The sequence below is a fragment of the Mastomys coucha genome, unplaced genomic scaffold (genome assembly GCF_008632895.1).
Source record: "Mastomys coucha isolate ucsf_1 unplaced genomic scaffold, UCSF_Mcou_1 pScaffold21, whole genome shotgun sequence".
Lineage (NCBI taxonomy): Eukaryota > Metazoa > Chordata > Mammalia > Rodentia > Muridae > Mastomys > Mastomys coucha.
This window is the reverse complement of record NW_022196904.1, coordinates 150,247,546-150,270,988: the sequence shown is the minus strand read 5'-3', so window position 1 is coordinate 150,270,988 and position 23,443 is coordinate 150,247,546. Positions and strand designations below refer to the sequence as shown.

The following is a 23,443-nucleotide window of genomic DNA, read 5'->3' as shown; positions in this document are numbered from 1 at the left end:
TCAGAGACAAATTCTGAAGTTGAAAATCTTCTTTAACAACTGTTTAACTTCTTATGCTACCATCTCTTGGCAATTTGGTCATCTCCTCAAATGATAGGTTGATTGATAGTTCATGAGAAAAAGGGTCCAGTTGTGGCGCTCAGAGGAGCTCCAAATGTGACCTTCTCCATCCTCCATTAAAACCTTCCCATCTTTTCTTCTCATTCAGATATTTATATGCTTCACATCTCTGACACCCAATTCATTCTCAGAAAAGGCTGGATCTTCTGCTTTATTTTATATTTGACTTTACTTAGGAGTTCTGTGAGATTGAGTCTCAAATACCATACACTGAACTCAAACTCAATTTTTGCCTCAGTTCTGCGAAAAACTGGCATTACACATATATAAGTGTCTGTCTACTCTTTGATTCTTGGTGATTGCAATGTCTTTTAAAAATGATCAATTTCAGAAGGGGGTGGAAAAAGTGTAAGAAGCAGAGGAACAGAGAGTTTGTTGTGAGATTGTTTCCTATGGCTGTCAGAGGTTACAAGCATAGAGTCGTACCAACGTGACTACCTAAACATGAGCTGAACAAGGACCATACCAATAGACCTGCTAAGGGGCAGGGGAAGTCTCATGGCCTCAATTCTGAGCAAAGAGCTACATGAACTAAAGAATGCCAAGAGCTGGAGGAATAACTTCCTCAAGGAAGGACATACTAATTGCTTACTTAATTCCAAATGTTCAGTCTGGAAAGCATGTACAGTAACATTGTTCAGACTGATCAGGTTATATTTGTGTATTTAGGAATAAGTGTTCATGCATGAGTATGTGTATGAATATATATGTGTGTAAATATATATATATACATATATATATCAACAATTAATGAGAAAGGGGGATATATGAGAGGGTTTGGAGAGAAGAAAGAAAAGAAAACAAGAATGTAATTATATTATAATCTCAAAAATAGGAGAAGTATTTTTAAATGGTCAAAGGATAAAATGTTCAGACATCAGATAGACCAGAAAGATATATGCGCCTATACAATGATGTCTTTGATCATGTGGAAAAAAAATCTATTGTTAATTATTTTCTTTATTGCAAGCTAAGGCAAGCATCCTAGTTTATGACTGGCGTCTTGTTTTGCTTTCTTTTTCTATGGAAAACACCATAACCAAAAATTAACCTGAAAAAAATTCACTTGAGATTCTGGGAAGGCTTTATTTTATCCTACAACTCTCAGGAAGTACTCCATCCCTGAGGGAAGTCAGGGCAAGAACTCAATGCAAGAACCAAGAGTCAAGAACTAAAGCAGGAGCCATGGAGAAATGCAGCTTACTTCCTTGTTCTTTATGGTAAGCTCAACCTGAAGTTTATATAACACAGGGCCACCTGCCCAGAAATGGCACTTGCCACAGTGGGGCTGGACTCTCACATATCAATTATTAACCAAGACAGTGCCACGTTAATTTGCCTACAGGCCAAATCTAATGAAAGCATTTCCTCAATTGAAATTCTCTCTTCCCAGGTGACTCTAATTTGTATCAAATTCATTTTTTAAAAACCCATTCAACACAACTGAGGTGTTCCAGTTATCTAATTGAAAACCAATATATATATATATATATATAAACATTAAGGGTCATGAATGTCCATGGGTCACTAATGGGCCTCACAAAATAGCATGGCAGCCCCCATTCAGACCATCAGTCATAACTGATTGTAACCTGAGACCTGATGTTAGCTTTAGAATAGCTTTCTTACTGAGACTGACCCAGATCTAGAGACTTGAAAGTGAATTTCAGAGCTAGAGTCATTAGCACACTGACCTTGCTTAACTTTAGATGTGATTTATTAGTAGGAGTCGGGATTAACAAGTAAGACTCTCCTCCAGTCACAGAAGAACTAAAATGGCCCAGAGTTTACCAGATCACAAGAAATCTAAAGTGTACTTTTATCTCAGCATTAATTTTTCTTTAAAGTCATGTTTTTCATCTTTTTTTCTGTTTGTCTACATCTTTTACTTTTTTTCAAGATTAAATTTACATCATTTCTCTCTTTTCTCTCCTCCATTCACCTACTTCCCATATACCCTTCCTTGTGCTCTTTCAAATCCATGGTTTCTTTCTTCATTGATTGTTGTTACATACATATATGTACATACATACATATGATATACACATATACATATATACATATATATTTCTAAACACAACATGCTCATCTCAATAATGTTTCAATTTTGTTGGACTAATGTTTTGGTAATTGCATTATATAGCTGCAAAACATATGAGAACTAAATTTCACTGTACCCTAGCAGGTAGAAATCACTCACTGGTAAACTGAGTCATTTTATTACAATTTCACAATTTCCAGAAGCAGCTCTTCACCAACATCAGCAGTGGCTATTTTTAGAAATGGACAGTGCTCAGTGTCTGGTTGGGGATAATGTGATGGAAATGTTCACATTATGCTCAGTGTTTTAAAGAGCATCAATCAAGATCATAGTCTTTCCTAAACTATTCTTCTAGGAAAAGTAGAAGCAAACAGACACAGACAATTATTAGAGAAGGAGAAACCTCTTGGAAACCACTAAATAACCATTTAAGAGGAAACTGGAATGAATTTAAGCTCCTCACATAGTGTAATATTACACAGACACTAAGAACAGCCACTTAACAATGTTTTATTTAATTAACATAGGAGGTGGCTTGTAAGAGAACAACAAAGAGTGAGATTGAATGCTTTGCTTGACATTTGTAACTCTTGTATCAAGTTTGAAGAAGAGGACTTTATAAGTTACTCTTTCTCTGAGATGAATGCTTTTCCAAATTATCACAGCCAATGAACCAGATTCTTATCCTCACCTAATGTCTGTACCACCCTCCAAGCAGAACCATTGTTATTGAAACAGTTGGTGAAAGACTTTATGGGTAGATCATCTTAATACATACACCATTTCTTAAATGAATGTAACCTGTTCTCTGTGGACTGAGAATATAGTCACTCACTCAAGTCAAATAGCTTTGATCATAGCAGGAAGTCTGTATCTAAAAATCGTGCCTACAATTCATTCCTTGGTGCAGTAGAACTGTCAACTCTGAGCTTAGCTATGATGGAGGTAAAATCCTTTGGTGATGTGAGGGTCATTGAAGTACAGCCTTATTACAATGAAATCCAATGTCTAAAAATTGTCCTTATTTGGGGCTTGTAAAAGCCAAGATTTTAAGATCTACTAAATACAAAACAAACAAACAAACAAAGACTTTATATTTTTATGTTCATTTAAGAAAATACTCGTAGTGATGTATTATTTTGAAACATACAGTTAATATGTTTAAAGTTATTGAAAATTTATATTGAGAAAAATATGTATTTTCAGTATTGTGGTAGACAAGCATCTACATAAGACTGTTAAATTGGTTGTTGTTTTATATCAAACAACTTTTATAATACTCATATTTATTGTTATAATATTTTATAAATTTTAAAGAATATGACAAAAAAGATATTGTAGGTATTGAAGGGGGTCTCTAGGAGGAGTTGGGGTACAAAAGGGAAACAAGAATGTGATTTAATTCTATTTACTTAAAATATGTTTTTAAAATGTTAACAAATTCAGGTAAATTGAAATCATGTAACTTTTCTCATCATAATGCAATAAAACTTAAAAAAAAAGAAAAAAAGAAAAATTTTCACACACCAGGAGCTTATCTTATGAGGGACCTTTTGGTCGGTTTAAAGAGCCCAAAGTGAAGCTATATATTCAAGCACTTACAGCATGTTTGGTTACCTTAGTCTGTCAGCTAATTTTGTTGTAGGGAGTAAAGCTGGCGTTTACTATAGACTTTCTTTGTAAAGCAAAAGTTCTAGGGAATAGTTGGGTCAGGGAGTTCCAATTTATTATATGTAAGTTGCCTCTTTAAGCTGAAAGAATTTTATGCATAACTTGCAATTGAGGCAAAGGACAAAATGTTTATCTACGGAATGAAAATTAAATAGTCTTAATAGCCAAATAAATTCAGGCAACAGTGTAAAAAAAAAACCAATGTTTTGTTTATTTAAGATTTGATTTTAGTTTTTATATGGGATATCTGATTGGTAGATAGGCAGTAGTCAATGGTATACAGAAGCTTCTCAAGTAAATAGTCCTTTCACAACCCTAGTCAGTATGCTGCTATATATTTTAGCATATCAAATATAGTTAATGCCCTTCTACATTCTAGACATGTGAACAAATGTTTAATTTCTTCATCATAGTAAAACAAAGGTCCTGCCATTTTGTAGTGGGGCATCCAGTTCCTCATCAAAGATTCCTCCTCATTACCATTACAGAAACTGCTCAGATACTAGGAAGTAATCTATTGCTACTCTTTCCCCGGATACTTTAAGCACTCTTTGACCAAGGTCTTTTTTGCTCAGAATTTGAGTTCCTTCCTCAGAAGAAAAATATACAATGAAAAAAAGCTTTATTCATCGGTATATGGAAGTACTCACCATCATACACTATCTGGCCATACAGCTTTCAGAATTGATCTCCAAAATAGGTTTGTCCCCAACATCAGCTCCTGCGTACACTCTGATAAATACAAGCACCCCAACATTAGCCTCTGGGTGTGCTCTGATAAACACAAGCACCCAGCATATTTAGGTTGGGGTTTTTTCACTGATAGAGGGAAATGGGGCTCAGCTATAAGGTAGAAAGTGTTCCTGTTTAGTAATGACTACCACATGGTGGCACTGTCTTTATGACAGACACAGGTCAATCACCTTTCAATGTTATTTCATCTTATTCTTTAAGTGATCACTGACTCAGGAATCATTATCCCAGTTGATTAAAGGAGAAAGAGACACAAAGAAGTTGATCTTGACAAAAGACATGTCTTTTAAGTACACTAGTCCAAATACTGACCAGTGCATGCCCAAGACCCACACTGTAAACCAGTGATTCCAAAGGTCTGGTCTTCAGTCATTTTCTTCCAGACCAGCCTCTCTACTATCACAAGGCTTCCCTGGGGTCTTGGAAAATCCAAGTCGCAATTCTACTGTGCCTTATGGTTGCCCAAGAACAAGAATCAACCCAGTAAGTACTTGGTGCGTTGCTAGATATTACAATACTTGGAGTAGTGATAACCAGGTGCTGCATGTGGTTTCCTTTGACAACATGGCCGGGGATTGTATTCGTGAGTGCTGGGTTAGGGAACATTGGACTTCACACATGCTAAACAAGTAGTCTACCATTAGGAGCATCCTATTTTCAGACCTGAAAAGCTGCTATATTTTTAGGGAATATGGAGAAATGGCAATCCACTGGTAAATGGTAGAGAGGAGAAGAGAGGAACTATAAATGTTTGCTATGTATATAGTGATATATATTGCAATAAACTTTTTAAAGGTTGAATAACGTTTTCCTGGCCATTACGCTTGAGAGTTTGCTCACTCGTATGTGAATGGAGCCAAGCAGAGTGGCATTCATTTAGCAATAACAACCATAGTATTGTTGTGTTATGTGTTATTTTACAGAATATAAGATTACTTTAAGAAGGTTCAATGGCTATTTTTCAAACTAATAACCTGAAATCTCAAATAAGTCAAAAAGGGCACATGCAGTGTGCAGGGTAATCTGTCTCCAATCTCAAGTGGGTTTCTTTCTGAGTAAATATTGTTTGAATATTTTGCCTGCTTAAAATATCCTAATGATCCTGCCCTTTTCAGACCCGAAGGAATATCAACTCTTCAGCACATCCATTTAGACTCTTCCCAAAAAATCAGAATAAGCACTTTTGTCAAACATACCTAAAGCAACTGCTTGGTCGACACTTCACCCCGCCAACTGCCTTCAGCAACCAAAAGATAATTTTCAGATTCCTAGTGCTAACTATTCTTGGACCCATTAGTTGCAAGGTCACAGGCAAATTGGATTGTCTTTTCTATCAGTGTTTCCATCCCAGAGTAGAAGACATGTACTGACCTTTATTTACTGAAATACCCCTGCAGCATTTGTGCCCAAGTCTTTAGTTGTTAGGGTATAGTTCTTGATTTTCAGCCATTAGACAATAATTCATTATTCTTCCAGATCATAACATCATTATCCATTAGTAAATGTGGAATGTTAAATACCAATTGTTTCTACTCAACGATTTTTATCTCAGCAAACAAGAAAAAAAAAATGTCTGAATAGGATGAGAAGAGAAATCTTCTGAGTCGTTGATATGACATACATCACTGGAAACACCCCAGGCTCTGCTGACCCCTCAATGCAGCTATATTTTAATAATGCTTTTCTAGCAGTTTGAAAATAACTTTCCCACTTAATAGTGCTAAGGACAGCAGCATGAACACCTAGTAAGCATCGCGGATGAAAAACAAACAGCGAGTACAGCGCAGGCGCAGACACTACCCTGCTTGGTCAATTGAGCCCACATTCAGGACTTTTCCTTTTGTTGTGGCGAAATGAGGTGAAGGTCCAAGCATTATGTAAAGTCCTGCTAGCCTCCAGAGCTAAGGAAGGAGAGCATCATGGATGTACATTTCTTTGTTCTTTTCTCAGAGGCCAGATATGAAATAACATTCAGCAAGAAGCATTGCAAGGATATCACTGATAATAAGAAAAAATATAAAGAAAGAAAATGCTACCAGGAATATTCACACCCATAATCTCAACACACTAGATGCTGAAGCAAGATGATCATGAGTTCAAGGCCACACTAGACTCCATATTGAGTTCCAGGCCAACCTGGACCATATAGTAAACCATGTCTTGGAGGAGGAGGAGGAGAAGGAGGAGGAGGAGGAGGAGGGGGGGGGAGGAAAAGGAGGTGGTATCTTAGTCATTTAGTCATTCTGTATCCAGTCCTCTGTGAATAGAAGGGAACAAGGAAAAACCAGCAGGACAGGAAAGAGTGGGTATGGAGGAGGAGGGACAGAAAAGGCCAAACCTATCAAGTGTGCATGTGGAAAGTGTGAACAAAACAAGTAACAGTTCACATTTGGAGACAGATTTGTGACAGGCAATCCAACCTCATCAAGGTGAAAAGGATTCTAAACAGATTTTAGGACCAGTCCATCTATCATGGCAGCCCCTAAATTATTCCTAGGGGAAAAGATAACTCAGTATTTGCTTTGTACTTTAAAGAGGGAGGGGATTGTGCAATATGCAGGTTGTCTTTGGTGTGTGATGCCCAGCTTGCCCTGAAATTATGAGACATTACTCAAGACTTCTTCAAATATAGAAAAGAAGTGCTGAATACTTAAAACTGAAGCAGATCTTTCTTGAAGTGTCCCTAAAATCACTCACCTTTGTAAATGTCATTGAGTAGCTGAAGAAAAGGAATGAGGTGGTAATGCATTTAAGGAGACAAGATTGTTCCTTCATTCTCTGGATCCTTGAGGGTTCTGGAAATGAAAGGAGAATGGTTTAATATATCTGCCTTTGATCGCACCTCTGGATTTTTCTCCCTTTTACTTTAGATCAGGCTGAACAGCTTTAAGTTTGAAAAAAAATCATTCTACATTTAGTTTGGCAACATGTGGTTTTATATTCTTGATTTGTTTGTCACCCCTGCTCAGTAAAATATTCACAATTTTAGCAAGCTCCTGTAAGGTGTCCCAGGATGGGTGAGGGAAAAGGACCGTGTACAGTTCTACTTTATAAAATGCTTCAGGGACAAATTTCTTTCTGCTAATGTAAATGTGGGCCGCCCACAGAGAAAATGCTGTTATTTCTGGATGTTTCTACATTTTTACGTAAATTCACTGTATTGTTAAGCTGTCTCTTGGTGAGTATGTTCCTTAGAACGTATGAGATGAGAAACTCAACTCTTGGGCTTGTTTAGAGCAAAGTTGAGTTAGTTTAGCACTAATGACTCCACCTGAATTCTTCCTGACAGGATTGCCTAGATTTCAGGGAAATGAAGATTTGTTGGTATCTTAGTACAAATGGGGGATTACAGAATAGTATTTAAGCAATAGCAATAAATGAGTGTAACCTACATAGGTAGCTTCTGTCAAAAATACTAATCTAAAAATATCACCAATGTTTATAAAGAAAGAAGCTATTTGTTTTTGTCTTGTTTTGTTTGTTTGTTTTTCATGACCAGACACAATGGAAGATGTAACTCTTGAGTTATGAATGCTTTTGCTAGAGAATTTTGACCTAACAAATTTCATACAAAAGTGTAATACTACAGTTAATTCCATAGTGCAACTGCTGGTTGCTATTCACATTAGACAAAGTCTATTCTGTGATGCTACATATTTAGTAATGCATAAACTTACTCTTATTGCCCCAACATCAGACAACAATTGTCTCTGTGACCTGTAAGCTTCTAAAGGTGCTCATCTGAAGTCAGCTTCCCAAGATTTGGAAATGACATATATGTTTCTGATGCCTATGCATAGTTTTGAAAATGATGCCTCCTCCAATGCAGAGAGCTGACCTGCAGACTGGGAATAAGTAGAATGTGTATCGTTAGGGAGGAACTGAACTCATCACTAAATTAGGGTTATAATATGATGCTTAGTGCTCCGGTCTTCACATTACCCATATACTAAGGGGCAGTGACTGCAGACACAAGTGTTTCTCCCTTGAAGGCATTTGGGGGTCTCTGGAGTCCTGAGAAACTTCCAAAGAATTAAGAGTACTATATCTCACATTCAAGAAAAAAAACAAAAAGAAAAAACTCATGTCTGTATTTATACTATAGAGTGTTCATGTACACATACGTAAATGTCTGTACATACTACAAAATCTATATGCATATATACCCTATACTCTTAGAGCCTATATGCAAGGCTCTAAGACAGATTTCTAACTAGAGCCATAAGACTTTGGAAGTGAAGTAGTTTCATTTGCGATAATCTTTCTTGACAGAACTCAGTGATAAACTTACCCCATATATAGCATTTCTTACCTGTTTTACTGCACTGCTGAGACCAACAGAGCAGCATAGAAATCTTATTTTTATTCCAGAGAGTCTGTGGATGTGCTATAGACACACGGCTGCAGGCCGTGGTGTAAGAGCACAGCTGTGATTGATCAGCTTTGGGGTAGAATAGGGAAAGTGATTGCTCTGCCAAGAGCTGAACTACTTAGTCAAGAAACGCTCCAAAGTCGATGGTGAACAAGAACTGGGGAAGTCTGTAGCTCTTCCAGCACACTGAGCTGGTGGACAGGAAATTCCATGAAGCAAGGCACATAATTCAGTTATAGGATATGCAGTCAACAAACAAGCGTCTGCAAAATGAACTCATAACAAAATTTAACCTCTTTCCCAAGGTTCCAGATATCATTTCTACAGAGGCTGAATTGCTACTGAATTGGGAAGACTTCAGTTAATATTTTAAAATAGAACTTTTATGTAACTAAACAGTAATTGTTCCCAAATATAGGCCATATAGATCCTATATAATAACTCCCAAAATAAAAACAATCTAATTTTATGATTCTATGATGTTCCTCTTTTGAGTTCTCTGAAGGTTTAAAGCCTGGAGTGTTTAAAGAAAGCCAAGGACTGTGCTAGTCGATGAACAAGCAGGGCTTAAATTTTCTGATTAAAGTTTAGGTGCTACTCGCTTCTTTCATTTGTCCTTTATCTTTTCTTTTCTTCTCTTTTTATGTCTGAATACTTGTTTTCATCACTAATGACTGATCTAAAATTATCTTTACACCAGAATTGGGTTCTTTTCATTGGAAATAGATTTTTTTCATAGAATATATTGCGATTATAGTTCCCCTTTCCCCAACTCCTCCTCACTGGCCCACTGACCCACAGACCCAAATCCACATCCCTTCTTTCTATCTCTCTCTTTAGAATACAAACAGGCATCTAAAATAATAATAATAAACTAAGATAAAAATGAAAACAAACAAGCTATAACACAAAACAAACAGGAAAAAATAAGGAACCACAGAAAAAGCACAAGAATCAGAGTGGAGACGAACACATAGAAAACCCCTAAAAACAAAATTGGAAATCATAATATATAAGCAAAAGACTGGCTGCTACTTACTCCTACTTTGAAATTTTTCTAGTGCCTTTGGTACCTATTCTGCTACTCATATAACTTTCTCTTAGATAAAATCATAAGTAAGAGTTGGGAAGTACTTGGAAATGTGAAAAGGTTAGGTTTTATAATGTGGGTCTCATTCAAAGTTAAAATATCTGAAAATTCAGCTGCCAGAATTACAGCTTTAGATTAACGCAGTAGTCACTCCACTCCACCAAAATTAAACTGCTAACATTCCTTAGTGGATTATCCAATTTGAGTGCTCCCTGGCACAAATGATTCATTTGTAAAACTGTAAATAGATTATCCCATACCTCCGTGTAGACACTGAGAAATTTTTATGAGCATTTAATCATTTGGATTCCCTACTCAAAGAATAAGTGGAAGTACAGTTTCTACATGCAGGCTTGAAAAGAATGATTTTTCTAGTGCCTTAGGGAAAGACTATCAGGAAATACATAAATAATGAGGGTAGTGATGAGCATTTCTGATGTTTACAGGATTTTATGTGCATTTTTATTTCTCAAACATCAAAATATATCCTTATAGTTGGAAGCACCTCCATGGAAGAGGAAACTAAAGTGTAAAGAAGTGGGTTAGTTAACTCACTCTAAATCATCTTGTTAAGTGGTAAATTCTGATTTGGATCCAGACACTGAAATGCTAGATCAGGTTATCAACTGAAAGAAATGTTTAAAAATCTTTTGGGTCTTATAACTAGGGGCAAGGGTGCCTACATAGTAGCTTAGGGTATTTAAAATCTACTGAAATACTCCTCAAAAGACAAAGAATTGTCCAGGCCAAAGTGTCAGTCATGAGAGATGTCATCTCCCTGAGACCTTAATCTTTACCATTTCTCTGCCCTTTTACTATGGAATCTAGGCAAAACAGGGTGCTCACCAACCCAGCATCTAACGTCACTGATGAGTAAGTCTAATCCTACTGCAACCTCATAAATCTTTCTCATGGCAATGTTAATTATTGTAATGACTATAATAGTGTGCTATCCTGACATGAAGATCACCTTAATATACCCTATAAAATAAAATACCATTGTCTCCTCCCAAAATTCTTACTGAATTAGTCTGGCATTCCACTTTCAGGAATTGGATACTTCTTTCAAGTTCCCCAACCATTTTTAATGTATGGCCAGGTTTTAAGAAATGTATAGAGAAAAATAGCAGACATTTTAAAAGTATGAAACACTTTCTGTTCTCCAGTGATGTAACAGTATAGTAAATGGCACAAAGTTACTGGCTAGCTCATAATACGACAAGGACTGCTCTAAATTAAAGAGTTTAATCCTCCAGCAGCTCTGTCAGAAAGGTGAGTATTCTTACAATTGTCTCAGCCAAGTTGAGCTGTTTTGATAAAGCGTAGACTGGGTGGATTGTAAACCACAGCAATTAACTTCTTATAATTCTAGAAGCTGGTAAATCCACGGTGCCAGCAGATTCAATGTCTAGAGCCCACTCTCTGGTTCACAGATGGTGCCTTCTTGCTATGTCCTCATATAGGAGAAATTGCAAGGCAGATCACTATGCCTTTATTACCTAATGACCTTACAGAAGAGCTAGAATGGGAGTTATCACCTGGAAAAACAGGATTTCAGCCGATGCATTCTGGAGACAAGAAAATCCAGACATCTCCATTTTACAGACAGCGACACAAAAACATCTGAAGATTAAAGAACTTATCCAGTCCACACAGCAAGTGTGTGACAGAGCTGTGAATTAAATGTAGCTCGTTCTGACTGGAACCCAGTGCTGTACACCACTAACTCTGAAACATAAGCGTGCATCCAACCATCTGGAGAGCTTATGAAAACACAGACGGCTGAGCCCCACCCCCAGAGCATCTTGATTCCTCAGAGCCTACCAATCTGCATTTCTAATAACTTCCCAGTAATACTGCAGCCGCCACCGCTGGTATTGCTGCTGCTGCTGCTGCTGCAGCTACCTCTGACCTAAGAGCCTTACTTTGTAAACTATGTTCTAAACTGGAACTGTTTCCTATCAAATGAATCACTTTTTTTCACTATAGGAAGATTCGTTCTCCTGTTCCATCCGTGACTCTTGGAAAAGTTTTGTGAAAATGTCTAGATTATCTTCTTTTTAGACCATAGGTGGCCCATCTTGGTGGGAAGAACTGTCTGGGGGGAGACCAACTTCTTGTCTTTTCTAGTGAGAACACACTTGGTGAGAAAAAAAAGGATGGCGAAAAGACCTAGGTCGATGGGATAACTAATCTAACAGTTACTAGATAATCTAAAGTTATGATTCAATATAAGACAGAGGAAAGGAAAATCGGTATAAGAAAAAGAGTGAATTGTAAGAAGTTTGTTTCAAGCTCTTGTTTGTATACCAGAACCAATCTATAAGAAACAAAAAGAGGCAAGAGTTTAAGTAAGGGCTTGCTTTCATTCTTAATCCTCCCCTCCTTTCTACTTAACAGTGGCAAGCATACCACAGCGAATAGCTATCCGTGGAAACACAGGTGGGGAAGTTAAAAAGATAAGGAGGGAGGCTTGTATGTAACTCTTCAGTGTGTGAATGAACACTTACACAGTTACCCATTCACAGGCTGGCCACTATGCTCAACAGTACAGGAAGAGGTGGGGGGGGGGTCATTACTAAGGAGCTTACAGGAGGGTGAAAAATAAGCATGTAAACAAGATTAATGAAGCACTCCAGGACCAAACGAGTGTTAGAGACACAGGAACCCACTGGGGACAGATGGCTAGGAAACACTAAACAAAAGTAGTGGCAATTGAGTTGAGTTATAAATTTGGGTAGTAGGGGACGAGTGGAGAGAGGCCTTGTCTCACTTACAGAGGGCAGAAAGGAGGGAGGAGAGGCAGGAAGAAGATAGTGGTGTAAAGCACTTGGAGCTGTTTGCAGGAAATAATGGCATTGCCTTAGGTTCCCAGAAAAAGGACCTGAAGACAGCCTGTTCATGTGAGGAAAGCCCCAGTCAAGAGGAAGAATGAATTTATGAATTTATCTCACAGAGACCAGAGAATCAAAAAGGCTTTTATAAAGAAAGATATATGGCAAAACCATGATGCTAGAGAACCCCCATTTCCCTTTCTTTCTTCAACATGGGCTAGGTTCTTTTATTACATGTCAGTTGGCATCTGCCACCCTGCTTTTTGCATCAAGGGGACTTCCTGTGTTATAAGATGCATTCAATTCAGTTCTGGGTCTCGTATTCATTGCTTGGGTGGCCAGGGTAGCAGTTGGGTTTCTTTTAAGATTCTGGAGGCATGGAGACGTGTAAGATTTTACTCCTAGCATTTGGCTTTCAGTCCTTCTGGCTGGTGCCTATAAATTTCATTGTGAAAAAAGCTAAGATTTGATAATTCATAAATAGTCTACTGTGGCAAGAAGGGGGAGATGCTCATCATGTAAGCATGAGACCCTGAGTTTATATACCTAACATCCACATAAGCCAGGCATGGTAGCACCAGGAGATCAGGGGAAACAGGTGAGTACCTGAAGCTTGCTGGCCACCTAGTATAGCCAAATCAATAAGCTCCAGTTTCAGTGACAGACTCGTCTGAAAACATAAGGTGAAGAGAAATTGAGGAAGGTTAAAGGTACTTAGTGTCAACCTTTAACTTTTCCCTGAACATGGTCACACATACATGAGACAAAGAGAGTGAGATAGATAGATAGATAGATAGATAGATAGATAGATAGATAGATAGATAGATAGAAAGAAAGATAGATAGATGATAGATAGATAGATTCTTAGAACTAGTTCTGTCTCCACAATTAACTCATAAAATACAGACTACTGACTTGACTTTTTTTCATATCTTTTGCTTACTTAGCCACATTAGCATTAGCTACATGAAAAAACCTATTAATGACAATGGAAGGAATTTACAGATTAAATCTATAGTCTTCAAGAAAACACTGACCTATGAACTTCATCATATGTATTTCCTAGTGACTTTCACAGATAGTATTAATTACCTAGTAATTAACTAATCAGTGTTGAATACATGAATTCATAAATGACAGCAGCACCCTAAATGCCTGAGATAAACAAAGAGAAAGATTCTATCCAATGCTAGTCACTGTGCTGCAGCCACATTTCAGACAATTTCAGCCTTCTCACTCACTCCCCGTGTGGGTAGGCGCTCTTAGCATTTCAGAAGTATGCAGCCTTAGTCTTTCCTTCCCAGCATTCTGGAGTTAGGAATCTTTGCACTGACTGCAGCCTACTCCGAGAACAAGCTTCTTTGCCTCAGATTGAGAGAAACACAGGGTAGGACCCAGGTCTAGGGGTGCCAAGATAAATATTTAAAAGGCTATTTGAAGAAGAAATGACCATTTAGCGAAATAATAATAGCAAGTTCTACTGCAGGCTCTTTAAACTCTACCGTGGGTGTTGACTGGGATTACAGTATCAATATGAAATCTACCTCTGAAGAGCAATCCTCACATTCAACCAGAAGTCAGTTTCCCTGCAATAACAAGGCTACTGTTTCACCCGTGGACACATCTTGTCTGCCAGGTTGGTAGCGTGACAGCATGCAGGGTACGGATCTGGTTAAGACCATTGATATCTCTTCTCCCTTGGCAGTTTGCATAGCATCTCCCAGCATTATGAAAGGTACAGCACCAGGAGGAACTGTCCTACTCAGTAGGACTGGGTCCTGCAGCCAGACTTTGTGCTGTCTTTAGGAATAGGATCTCATTACAATTATGGTGGGCAGTCATGAGCAATGGCAGCAGCCTCGGAGACCTCTATGGCCTCCCTGGCCAATAGCTCCTAAGTGGGTATCCCATGCCTGGAGCTGCAATTTTTGTTTAATAGCCCATGTCTCCCAGGAGTGGTTCTGTCATCCATGCATTTTTGAATGCATTTTTTTAAAGTTATATTCTGAAATTAGCTTACTAACTAGTGGGTTTTCCATAACACTTTCTTGTATATCTTTAGTTTACATTAGCACATCCTCTACCCTCTCCTGTACCTGCTCGCTCAGCTCCCAACCCCAATCTTCATCAACTCTCCCTGCCTCATTCCCCAGCAAGACCCTGGAAGCATCTTAGGAGAGGAGACACATTAAGAGGATGAGGATGAGGGTTGAGAAATGACAAGTTTTAGACATGGCATGTCTAGAGCACCTGTGAACCCACAGCAGCCATGGTTACCTATGCAAGATCTACATCATCTCTAGCAAGCCAAAATTCCCACAAAAATGGAATATATAACCTGCAGTCCTCACCACTTGCCTAGCAACAAGGGCAAAGAAATGAAACTTTTTGGGTATTTTCATCGCTCTTATTTTACAAGAGGAAACACTGAGGTGTTCTAATAGAACAGTCGTTTAGACTTCGGGGATAGTGTGAAGTCCCTGTCCTGGTACCAGGCTGTAATGCAGCTACGCTGTAAGATACACCATATTTTCTTCAACTGTAAAATGTCTCTGTGTCCCATTAGTCATCTCGCAGACAGCTATAATCCAATACTGGGGGAGACAGAGGAAAGGTAATCCTTATACATGAGGCCTCAGTAAAAGGGACAGAATAAGTACAAACCATTGCTGAATGAAGTCTGTGCTAGACTCTCAGGGTCACAGCTTGTCCTGAGATATTTGTCAGGTGCATATTGGGTCCCACTCAGCAGGATGAAAACAAAGGAGACTTAAAGTACACAAAGAATACACAGCAGTGTAATGTATGAGGAGGGTGGAGGATGTTTAAACTGCTATTTTACAATTTAGCAAATGTACTCTTGAGTAAATACCAAAAAGAAAAATGGATTTTTTTTTTCTTTTGTGCCTTCCTGGTGTGAGGAAGCCTCTCTCTCACCCTTACTTAATGAAACGGAGCCGTTGATGCCTCTAACTCTTCTTTCATCTAATCTCATTAATGCAGTCTGTTAGGATTCTGGTTGTGGGATAACATAGGGGCAGTCCTCAGACCTCAAGTGAAACGGGGAGTTATTTTTCAGTCAGGCTTTTTACTGCTCCGTCAGAATGTGTGAGAACCAGCTCAAAACTAAAGCTGACGGCACTGGTGAGTTGCGCTTTTTCTTCTGTCTGCTGACATTTAGCAGTGTAAACCATTCTTGGATGAGAAAGCAGGCAGTTAAAGGATCGAAGCAAAATAAAGGAATAGTGGTGTGGGGACAATACATTGTTTCTGATTTGGGAGTGTATCTAATAAACCAATCTCCACAGCCTAACTGTACACTAAAGGAGATGCCGATACGAAATATTGTCATGTGCTGAGGTGAAATACTCTAAATACTGTTCTGACCTTAAATCGAGTATTTTCATGTACCACATCATGTTGACAATAGGTCAACAATATAAACATCGTTGGTGTAATATTTTTTTTAGCTTTAAGTTTACGTGTTAACATTGCTCCAGTTATCATTGTAGTTACTTAATTTTTCTAACTGTTTTAAAAGTCAATTTAGTTTGTATACTATGTAGAAATAAATGTATTATGTATAAGAAACCTTTTTATTAATCGTTTTGTCTAAATGTGATGAATTATGGGGTTTGGGGATTTCTTTTTTTACTTCTGATTTCTTCAGTAATTTAGGACATGTTTCTCGAAGCATGTTATTTCACAAATAGATCTGATTATCTGTTCTGAAAATATTTCAAGATAAACATGACATTGTCATTTTTTACTAGTATTGACACAAAGAGCAGTTGCAAATGTTATAATATAAAAGACATAATTGTTCAAATAATAATAAAAAATTACACTTGTTTCTGAACACCTACTAATTAAACTAATCCTCCGTATATGTCAAACTCAGAACTTCACCTTTTCACAGTCCTCAGGATCTCTGGGTACTTATATTTCAAAGGAGCATACATAGTAGTTCTGTGTTATGACTTAATACATTCAAAACCTGTGTTCTTAAGGACTGGACTGGTGAAGTAAGTCCTGACCAATGGATTTCAGTTCTGACATCAATGGAGTCTTTAAACAAAAATTTATCCTTACTACTAACAGATTTATTGAGGATAATAATGTTGCTATTGTTGTTTGGAAATTAATAGCAGTGGACATATTAACGTCTATGTACTTAATCCTCTTTACTTCTGAATCAATTAACAGCAACTCACAGGTAAACATGTAGATTTCTTTCTAATTATCTATTTTAAAAACATATAGCTATCTCTTAGAGGTACCTGCCTATGCAGAAATGCACACAAGCACGCAAGTACGTGCTCTCTCACACAAACACACACACACACACACACACACACACACACATCTTGTATAATGAAGCATATGAACTAACATGCTTTTACATTTTGAAAAAGAGAACTATATTTTTTTTCTTTTAAATTTTTGTGGACCTACGGGATACATTCTAAATTAAAGGTGAAACTTTAAGAAGATGAGTCTTTCTCTAGAATACTTGGTGTTACGCTTAGCAATTTCTAGATTTCACCAATTTCTTTTCTAATATTTCCCCCAGAGACATAAATACCTACCCTGCTTTAAAAGCAATTTAAAATCTCAAAACAAATGGAAAAAAATAAAAGGCCAAACTTCTTCCTACCAGTTCAATCTACACTGTAACATTCCAACGCCTTGATGCAAATGAATGGAGTAAGAAACACAGGCAGCACTGGTGGGGGTGGGGATGCATGTTCTGTTCAGATGTGATTTGTATACAGGCAAGCCTGGCTGGAAATGTCCCCCTGGTAGGAAAAAGGAGGAAGAGTTCAAAGGGAGGATATCCGTTAAGGCAGAATTTGAAAATAACATCCGCTCTTACTATTTTTGTGACAATCACACGGAGTGATGTGACCGCAGGGGAGAAGGTATGGTCATCTTGTTCAGGCACTGCCAGCTTACATAAACATGGAGTAAAGCTGTTGAGGATTATGTGAGCATGCTGGATCTGATGAGCTCAAAAATAAGATAGCTCGGTCCTATCATATTTAGGATTATGCTGGTAATCGCCTTAGAGAAAGTCTGCAGTGTCAGCAGAATGGCCCCTTCCGTCTTTGAAGGGGATAGCATTGACTCCAACTGTGTTGGGCAACAGGCCTTTGTGACATCTTAGCATAGAGTAAAACCGTAAGACACAACTTCTGGAGTTACGTCTTGTGTGATCATTTGACCCCTGCAATAGTTTCTGATGCCGTGTGCACACAGGAAAACTTCCCACTGGTTTCTCTCTCCCTTTGTTGAAGGCCACTCGTCTAAGAGTTGACGGTATCCAAGTATGCTGACTTCTAGCCTCTGAACTATTTTTGGCATTAGAGATGACAAGAATCAGGGTTCACTTCAACTCTGTGATTCCCCTCCACTTAGAGTCACTGTTAAGAAGTTAGTGGCTGGCCAGCAAGTTTCCTACGACAGGGATATATCATGACAGCATAATTCTTAATGGAAGAGTTTGCAATTGTTTTGCTCATGTGGTATTCATGTTGGAAATGATCAAAGATCTTGAAGATGATACAAAATATAAAATCTTCAAATATGGGTTTTGTGTAAAGATCATTAGTATTAAATTCTTCATTCCCTCTCCCTTTCCTTCTCCCACTCTTCTTGTCCTGTCTCCCTTTCCTTCTCCCACTCTTGTCCTGTCTTATCCCGCCATTTAATTAATGATCAAAAATGCAAGTCCCATGACTATGGCTTCTGTTTTATATTAAGCATGTTCATATATCTTTACATTTTTTGAAGTGTTCTCCTCCTTTAACTTTTATTTTCACACATACTTTTTTTAAGTGTCTTAATATGTAGACCAGCTTGGCCTTCAGCCCATGAAGTTTCTACAGCCTGTGCCTGGCTCTCAAATATTCCTGAAAACCATATAGTGTAGGAGCAATATCCTAAAACATAGCAAATAATAAAATATAATGTTGAATCACATGAAATTCCCAGTATCAATTCATCTTTTCACAAAAAGTAGCAATTTTGTGTGAATTAACTCAGTACATGCTGACCTACTACAGTTCAAGGGATGCATGTTAATAATTCTAGAAACATCTTGCTACTATTTGCTCTGCTCTTAACTCCATTAAAAAGGCCCCTAAAATAAAATTTACTTAATCTGGAAATTTACTCTTGTAATTGGGTTTTCCCCTTTCAGTCTCTGGGTACCAGCTAAAGTTTTTCCTATCCCTATACATTGATTTTCTTAAAATTCGTCTCCCTTCCCAAGATCTGGCTCAAAGCTAGCTCGACTCTTAAGCTTCTCGGCCTCACTAAGTGGAAGTTCTTGTTTTTTCCTCCTCCAGAGTCATCTGTCTGCTCTTTGCACAGGTTTTTAGTCATGCGTGGCTGTGTAATCAGAATATTCCTTTTGAAGGATAAAACTTGGTTTTGCATGCATCTGTGGCATCAAACAAACTTCAGTGGCTAAATCACATGTGGGTATAGCCTAAAAATGAATACATGTTCATGCGTGTGCACACTCCACTCCAAGCTTGTGTGGACTACTGATCTTTATTTATGTATTTTTACTGTGTGGTTTTGAATTTTCCAGATGTGTAGCTGGAAGCAAGCTGGCTTCTTTCCCTTAACATTATGCAGTGAGGTCTTCCATGCCGATGCCACTCATGGCTGGGGAGCTCTTTCACAATGCCAAATGACATTCTACTATACCAGCATCACACGTCCATTCAGCTATTAAGATGAATCTTGATTGTTTCCCGTTTGGGGAAGCTATGAAGAAACCTTCATGCACATGCTCTGTGTGGACCAGAGTTATAATTCAGCTACCAAATGCCAGGGAGCACAGTTGCTGCTAAGGCTCCCTTTGAACTTATAAAACTTTCCCCACTGCCTTCCAAAGTGGCTTTACTACCTTGCCTTCCCAACAAAAACTGAGCATTCATTTGCTCAGCTCCTCTCCATTGTTTGGCATAGCTCTTGGTTTTTCAAGTGTAGCCTTCCCGATAGGTGGTTTGCAGCTCAGCAATGCATTGAGAAGCATGGCATCTTTTAATTGTCTTGTCCTTTTGAAAGCAGATCTTCAGATCTTTGGCCTACTAGCTTTCAATTTGAGGCGTCGTTTGTACAGCATAAGCATATGTCCATTATTTGACATGAGTTTTATAATATTTCCTTCAATTCTGTAACTTTTATGCCTTCATTCTCTCAATGTATGTTGGTTTTTAGCAGCGAAAAGTAGGGATTTTTCTTTTTCTGAATGGTGTCTTTCCCTTTTTCTTAATTCCTATACAGGGAATAAATTCTGCCTGGTCATTTTGGCCATCTATAGACCCCATTCATAATTTCTTGTATTCTCCTCCTCTTCTGTGAAGGAGACACTATCTGAACAGGAGCTCCTATTCCAATGTCCAACTGAGTAGAGACTAGGAAGTAAAGCTCCAGAAATAGGAGGAGCTAAAGAGACAAGCATTTTTCCTGCCACAGAAAGGAAAACTTCTGGTGTCCTTCAACAAGCTCCCTTCAGTGTTTATTTTCTTTGGTTTGGCCTGGGCCTCACTGATGAGCTGAAGCTCTCTGGCTAACAGTGCTCCAGAATCTGCCTCCCCAGCACTGAGGCTGTGAGCATGTGTCATGGCATCCAGCATTGTTGAATAGGTTTTAAGGCAGAAATCCAGCTCCTGGCCCACAACAAGCAATCACTTTACTGATGAGGCCATGTCACCAGCTCCTAAGATACATCTTTAAAGATCATGATCAAATACAACTTTGGGAGTAAAGGGTTTTATTTGACTTAGGTGGCTTCCTAGCTAAGAAAAAGAAAAAAAAAAAAAAGTCAAGGCAGGAAATCAAGGTAGAAAAGGAACCGGAAGCCAAGACCCATAGCAGAGGAATGGAGGAGGGCTGCTTGCTGCCTTGTTCTTGGCTTACCCAGCCTCCTTTCTTATAGAACCCAGGACCGACCACTTACCCAAGGAGTGCACCATCCACAATGAACTGGGCCCTCCCGCATCAATAACTGAGAAAATGCTCCCCTGAGTTACCTACATGTACGCTCTTAGGGGCATTTACTTGGTTGTGGTTTCTCTTCCCAGATAACTCTACCTTATGTCAATTCGATTAAAAACTAGCCAGCCGCACAGTAGGTGAAAAGCAAGAAAAATACATTGCTTGACTTCTCAATTTCCATCAAAAAGAAAACTTTGTTGAATTCTATTTTTAAAATACTGTATTTAAAAATGAATTCTCAGATAAGGCAGAGTGTTGTGGACCGCATAGTGTTAGATAGACAAGCAGATAATCCAGTAAAACAAGAACTTAGATGAAGATAGGTGAATTTGTAAAGCGTTTATTGCACAAGGATGAAGACTTAGTTGAAGCCTTGGAATCCATGTAGAAAGCTAGGCATGGTGATGTGTGCTTGTAATCCAGTGCTGGAGAGCAGAGCAGAGGACAGTGGCCGGGCATCCCTGGGGCTCACTGGCCAGCTATTCTGATCAAAGGAAAAGCTCCAGGCAAACAAATGACTCTGTCTCAAGACCAGAAGTATGCAGTTCCTGACAACAATACTCAAGGTGGATCTCTGCCTTCCACATACATGTACAAACCTGTGCATGTACATACACCAGTCCTTACACACACACACACACACACACACACACACACACACACACACACACACAAACTAACTTTTAAAAATGAAAAAACAAGGAGAGATTAAAACTTGTATTTTAAAATATCCTTAAAGATAGACTTTAAGAAAACTGATTTGTGCTTCGTATTCAGAAACTGGCATCTATGCCACAACCTGGAGAACAAGTCAGAGAAGAGATGGAGCCACTCCCCAAGCAGTGCTAGGACATGAAGAAGAAGCAGGAGCAGCTCTGTCTGCAAAGGGAACGTTGCAGTGACCTGTGTTAAATGCAACAACATAATATGTTCCTGAGGTGTGCTGGATTCTCTTCCCCTGCCCCACATCATCAGTTAGTGACCAGGGTTGTGAGGCCTTTTACAGGGGAGCAGGGGAGGGGGACCCTAAAGATCCAGCCCTCTTTCTGCCCTTACAAACAAAAAGAAATGTATAGAAAGCAAAAGCAGAAAATTATTTTTCCAGAAGTTTTTTTTTTTTTTTTTTTTTAATCTCAGCACCAGGGAAATCAGAGATCCATCCATTCTCAGAGTAGCTACAGCTGTGCTCCCCTGGCATGGCAGGACAATGCTCTTTGAGCTTTAATAGTGCCCTGAGAGTTCATTACAAAGTAGATTTCACATCAGCTGAGCTTGAATGAATATTCATATTTAAACTTGTTCCCTGATTATGCCAGAGCCTGGTCCATGGGCCTCACTGAGTGATGACAAAAGACATCAAGCCCACTTGAATGACATCAAGACCTACATACATGTCTCATTAATGTGAAGAAATCGACAGGACAAGAAGTGTTAACTAGGAATTAATTAATAAGTTAGGATCTTGTCACTACTAGAACACAAAAAAGTGTTTAAAAGTACAACATTGAACTTGTACTTAGTACAATCCTCCACATTTATCCAAATACCCATCCCCAAGCTTTCAGTGAACACTTCAAACAGTGGCTACTACCAAACACTTTATTTATTGTATCTTCCTACAAATGCAAACCCAATGGTAATTTTTTTCTCATCATTAAGACCAAATACACAGCATAAAAAGCCCAAGGAAAGAAATATTCATTTGGGTTCATATTTTCATAGAACATCAGTGCAGAGAAGACATGGTAGTGGCGGGTGACCCCAAGCTAGCAGGTTTGAAAGGCATTTGCTTGTTATCTGGTACTGGCCAGAACACAGATAGCTCAAGCTGGAACCAAGGCCAGTCTATAGCCCATAAAGCCTGGCTCTGCTATCCACTTCCTCCAGATAGGCCTACCTCTGAAAATTTCAGGGCTCCATTAGCCGAGGACCAAGTACTTCAACATGCAAGCCCCTGGGGACATTTCAAATAACAATATCTATGGTGGAGCCTAACTGATAAATTAGGAGCCATAAGATATTTACTACAGCTAACAATAAACTGGAATGTATGTCATATGCATATATTCTGACAATTAATCTAATAAACAAGACAAATACTGTATGACTAATGGGTAAGTAGCGTATAATACACTAAGCAAAGAGATTGCTTTTTTTCTTCCAGGATAGCATGGGACAGCGCCAGATTTTATCTTTCAACTCAGGCATTCTGTAACTAAAAACTTTCAACTATATATTTCTAGAACTTTCTATTTAATATTTTCATAATGTGGTTGTCCTCAGTTAATTAAAGCAATGATAAGTGGAAGAGGCAATTTCTAAAATTGTTTTATTCTTCTGTGCTAGTTGCTATTTGTGGGTTCCACTTTCTATTGTTTCTATCCTCAAGAGTGAGCATAACACGAAGCACTCTGTGGGCAATTACAAGATGTTACATCAAAGGTAAACCAATCCCAGTGTGATCCCCTTACAACTGTCTTTGAAAAAAACCATTCTGTCATTGTCATATGGTCATATTTTAATTAATCTAGTTTCTAGTAACATGTATA

General features: G+C 38.4%; 1 protein-coding gene across 2 annotated transcripts in view; it reads left to right on the top strand.

Annotated features, from left to right (window-relative positions):
* The window catches only part of Rorb (RAR related orphan receptor B), a 184,243-nt gene that overhangs the window by 96,229 nt on the left and 64,571 nt on the right, over positions 1 to 23,443 (top strand). Inside the window, exon 1 of one of the 2 annotated variants that reach the window (XM_031389893.1) lies at positions 15,902 to 16,025. The exons of the other annotated variant lie outside the window; for it this stretch is intronic. Within the exon in view, the coding sequence (XP_031245753.1) occupies positions 15,986 to 16,025 (40 nt within the window). The 5' untranslated portion in view covers positions 15,902 to 15,985. Of the gene's footprint in view, positions 1 to 15,901; positions 16,026 to 23,443 lie in introns of those variants that run through there. 2 annotated transcript variants of the gene reach the window in all.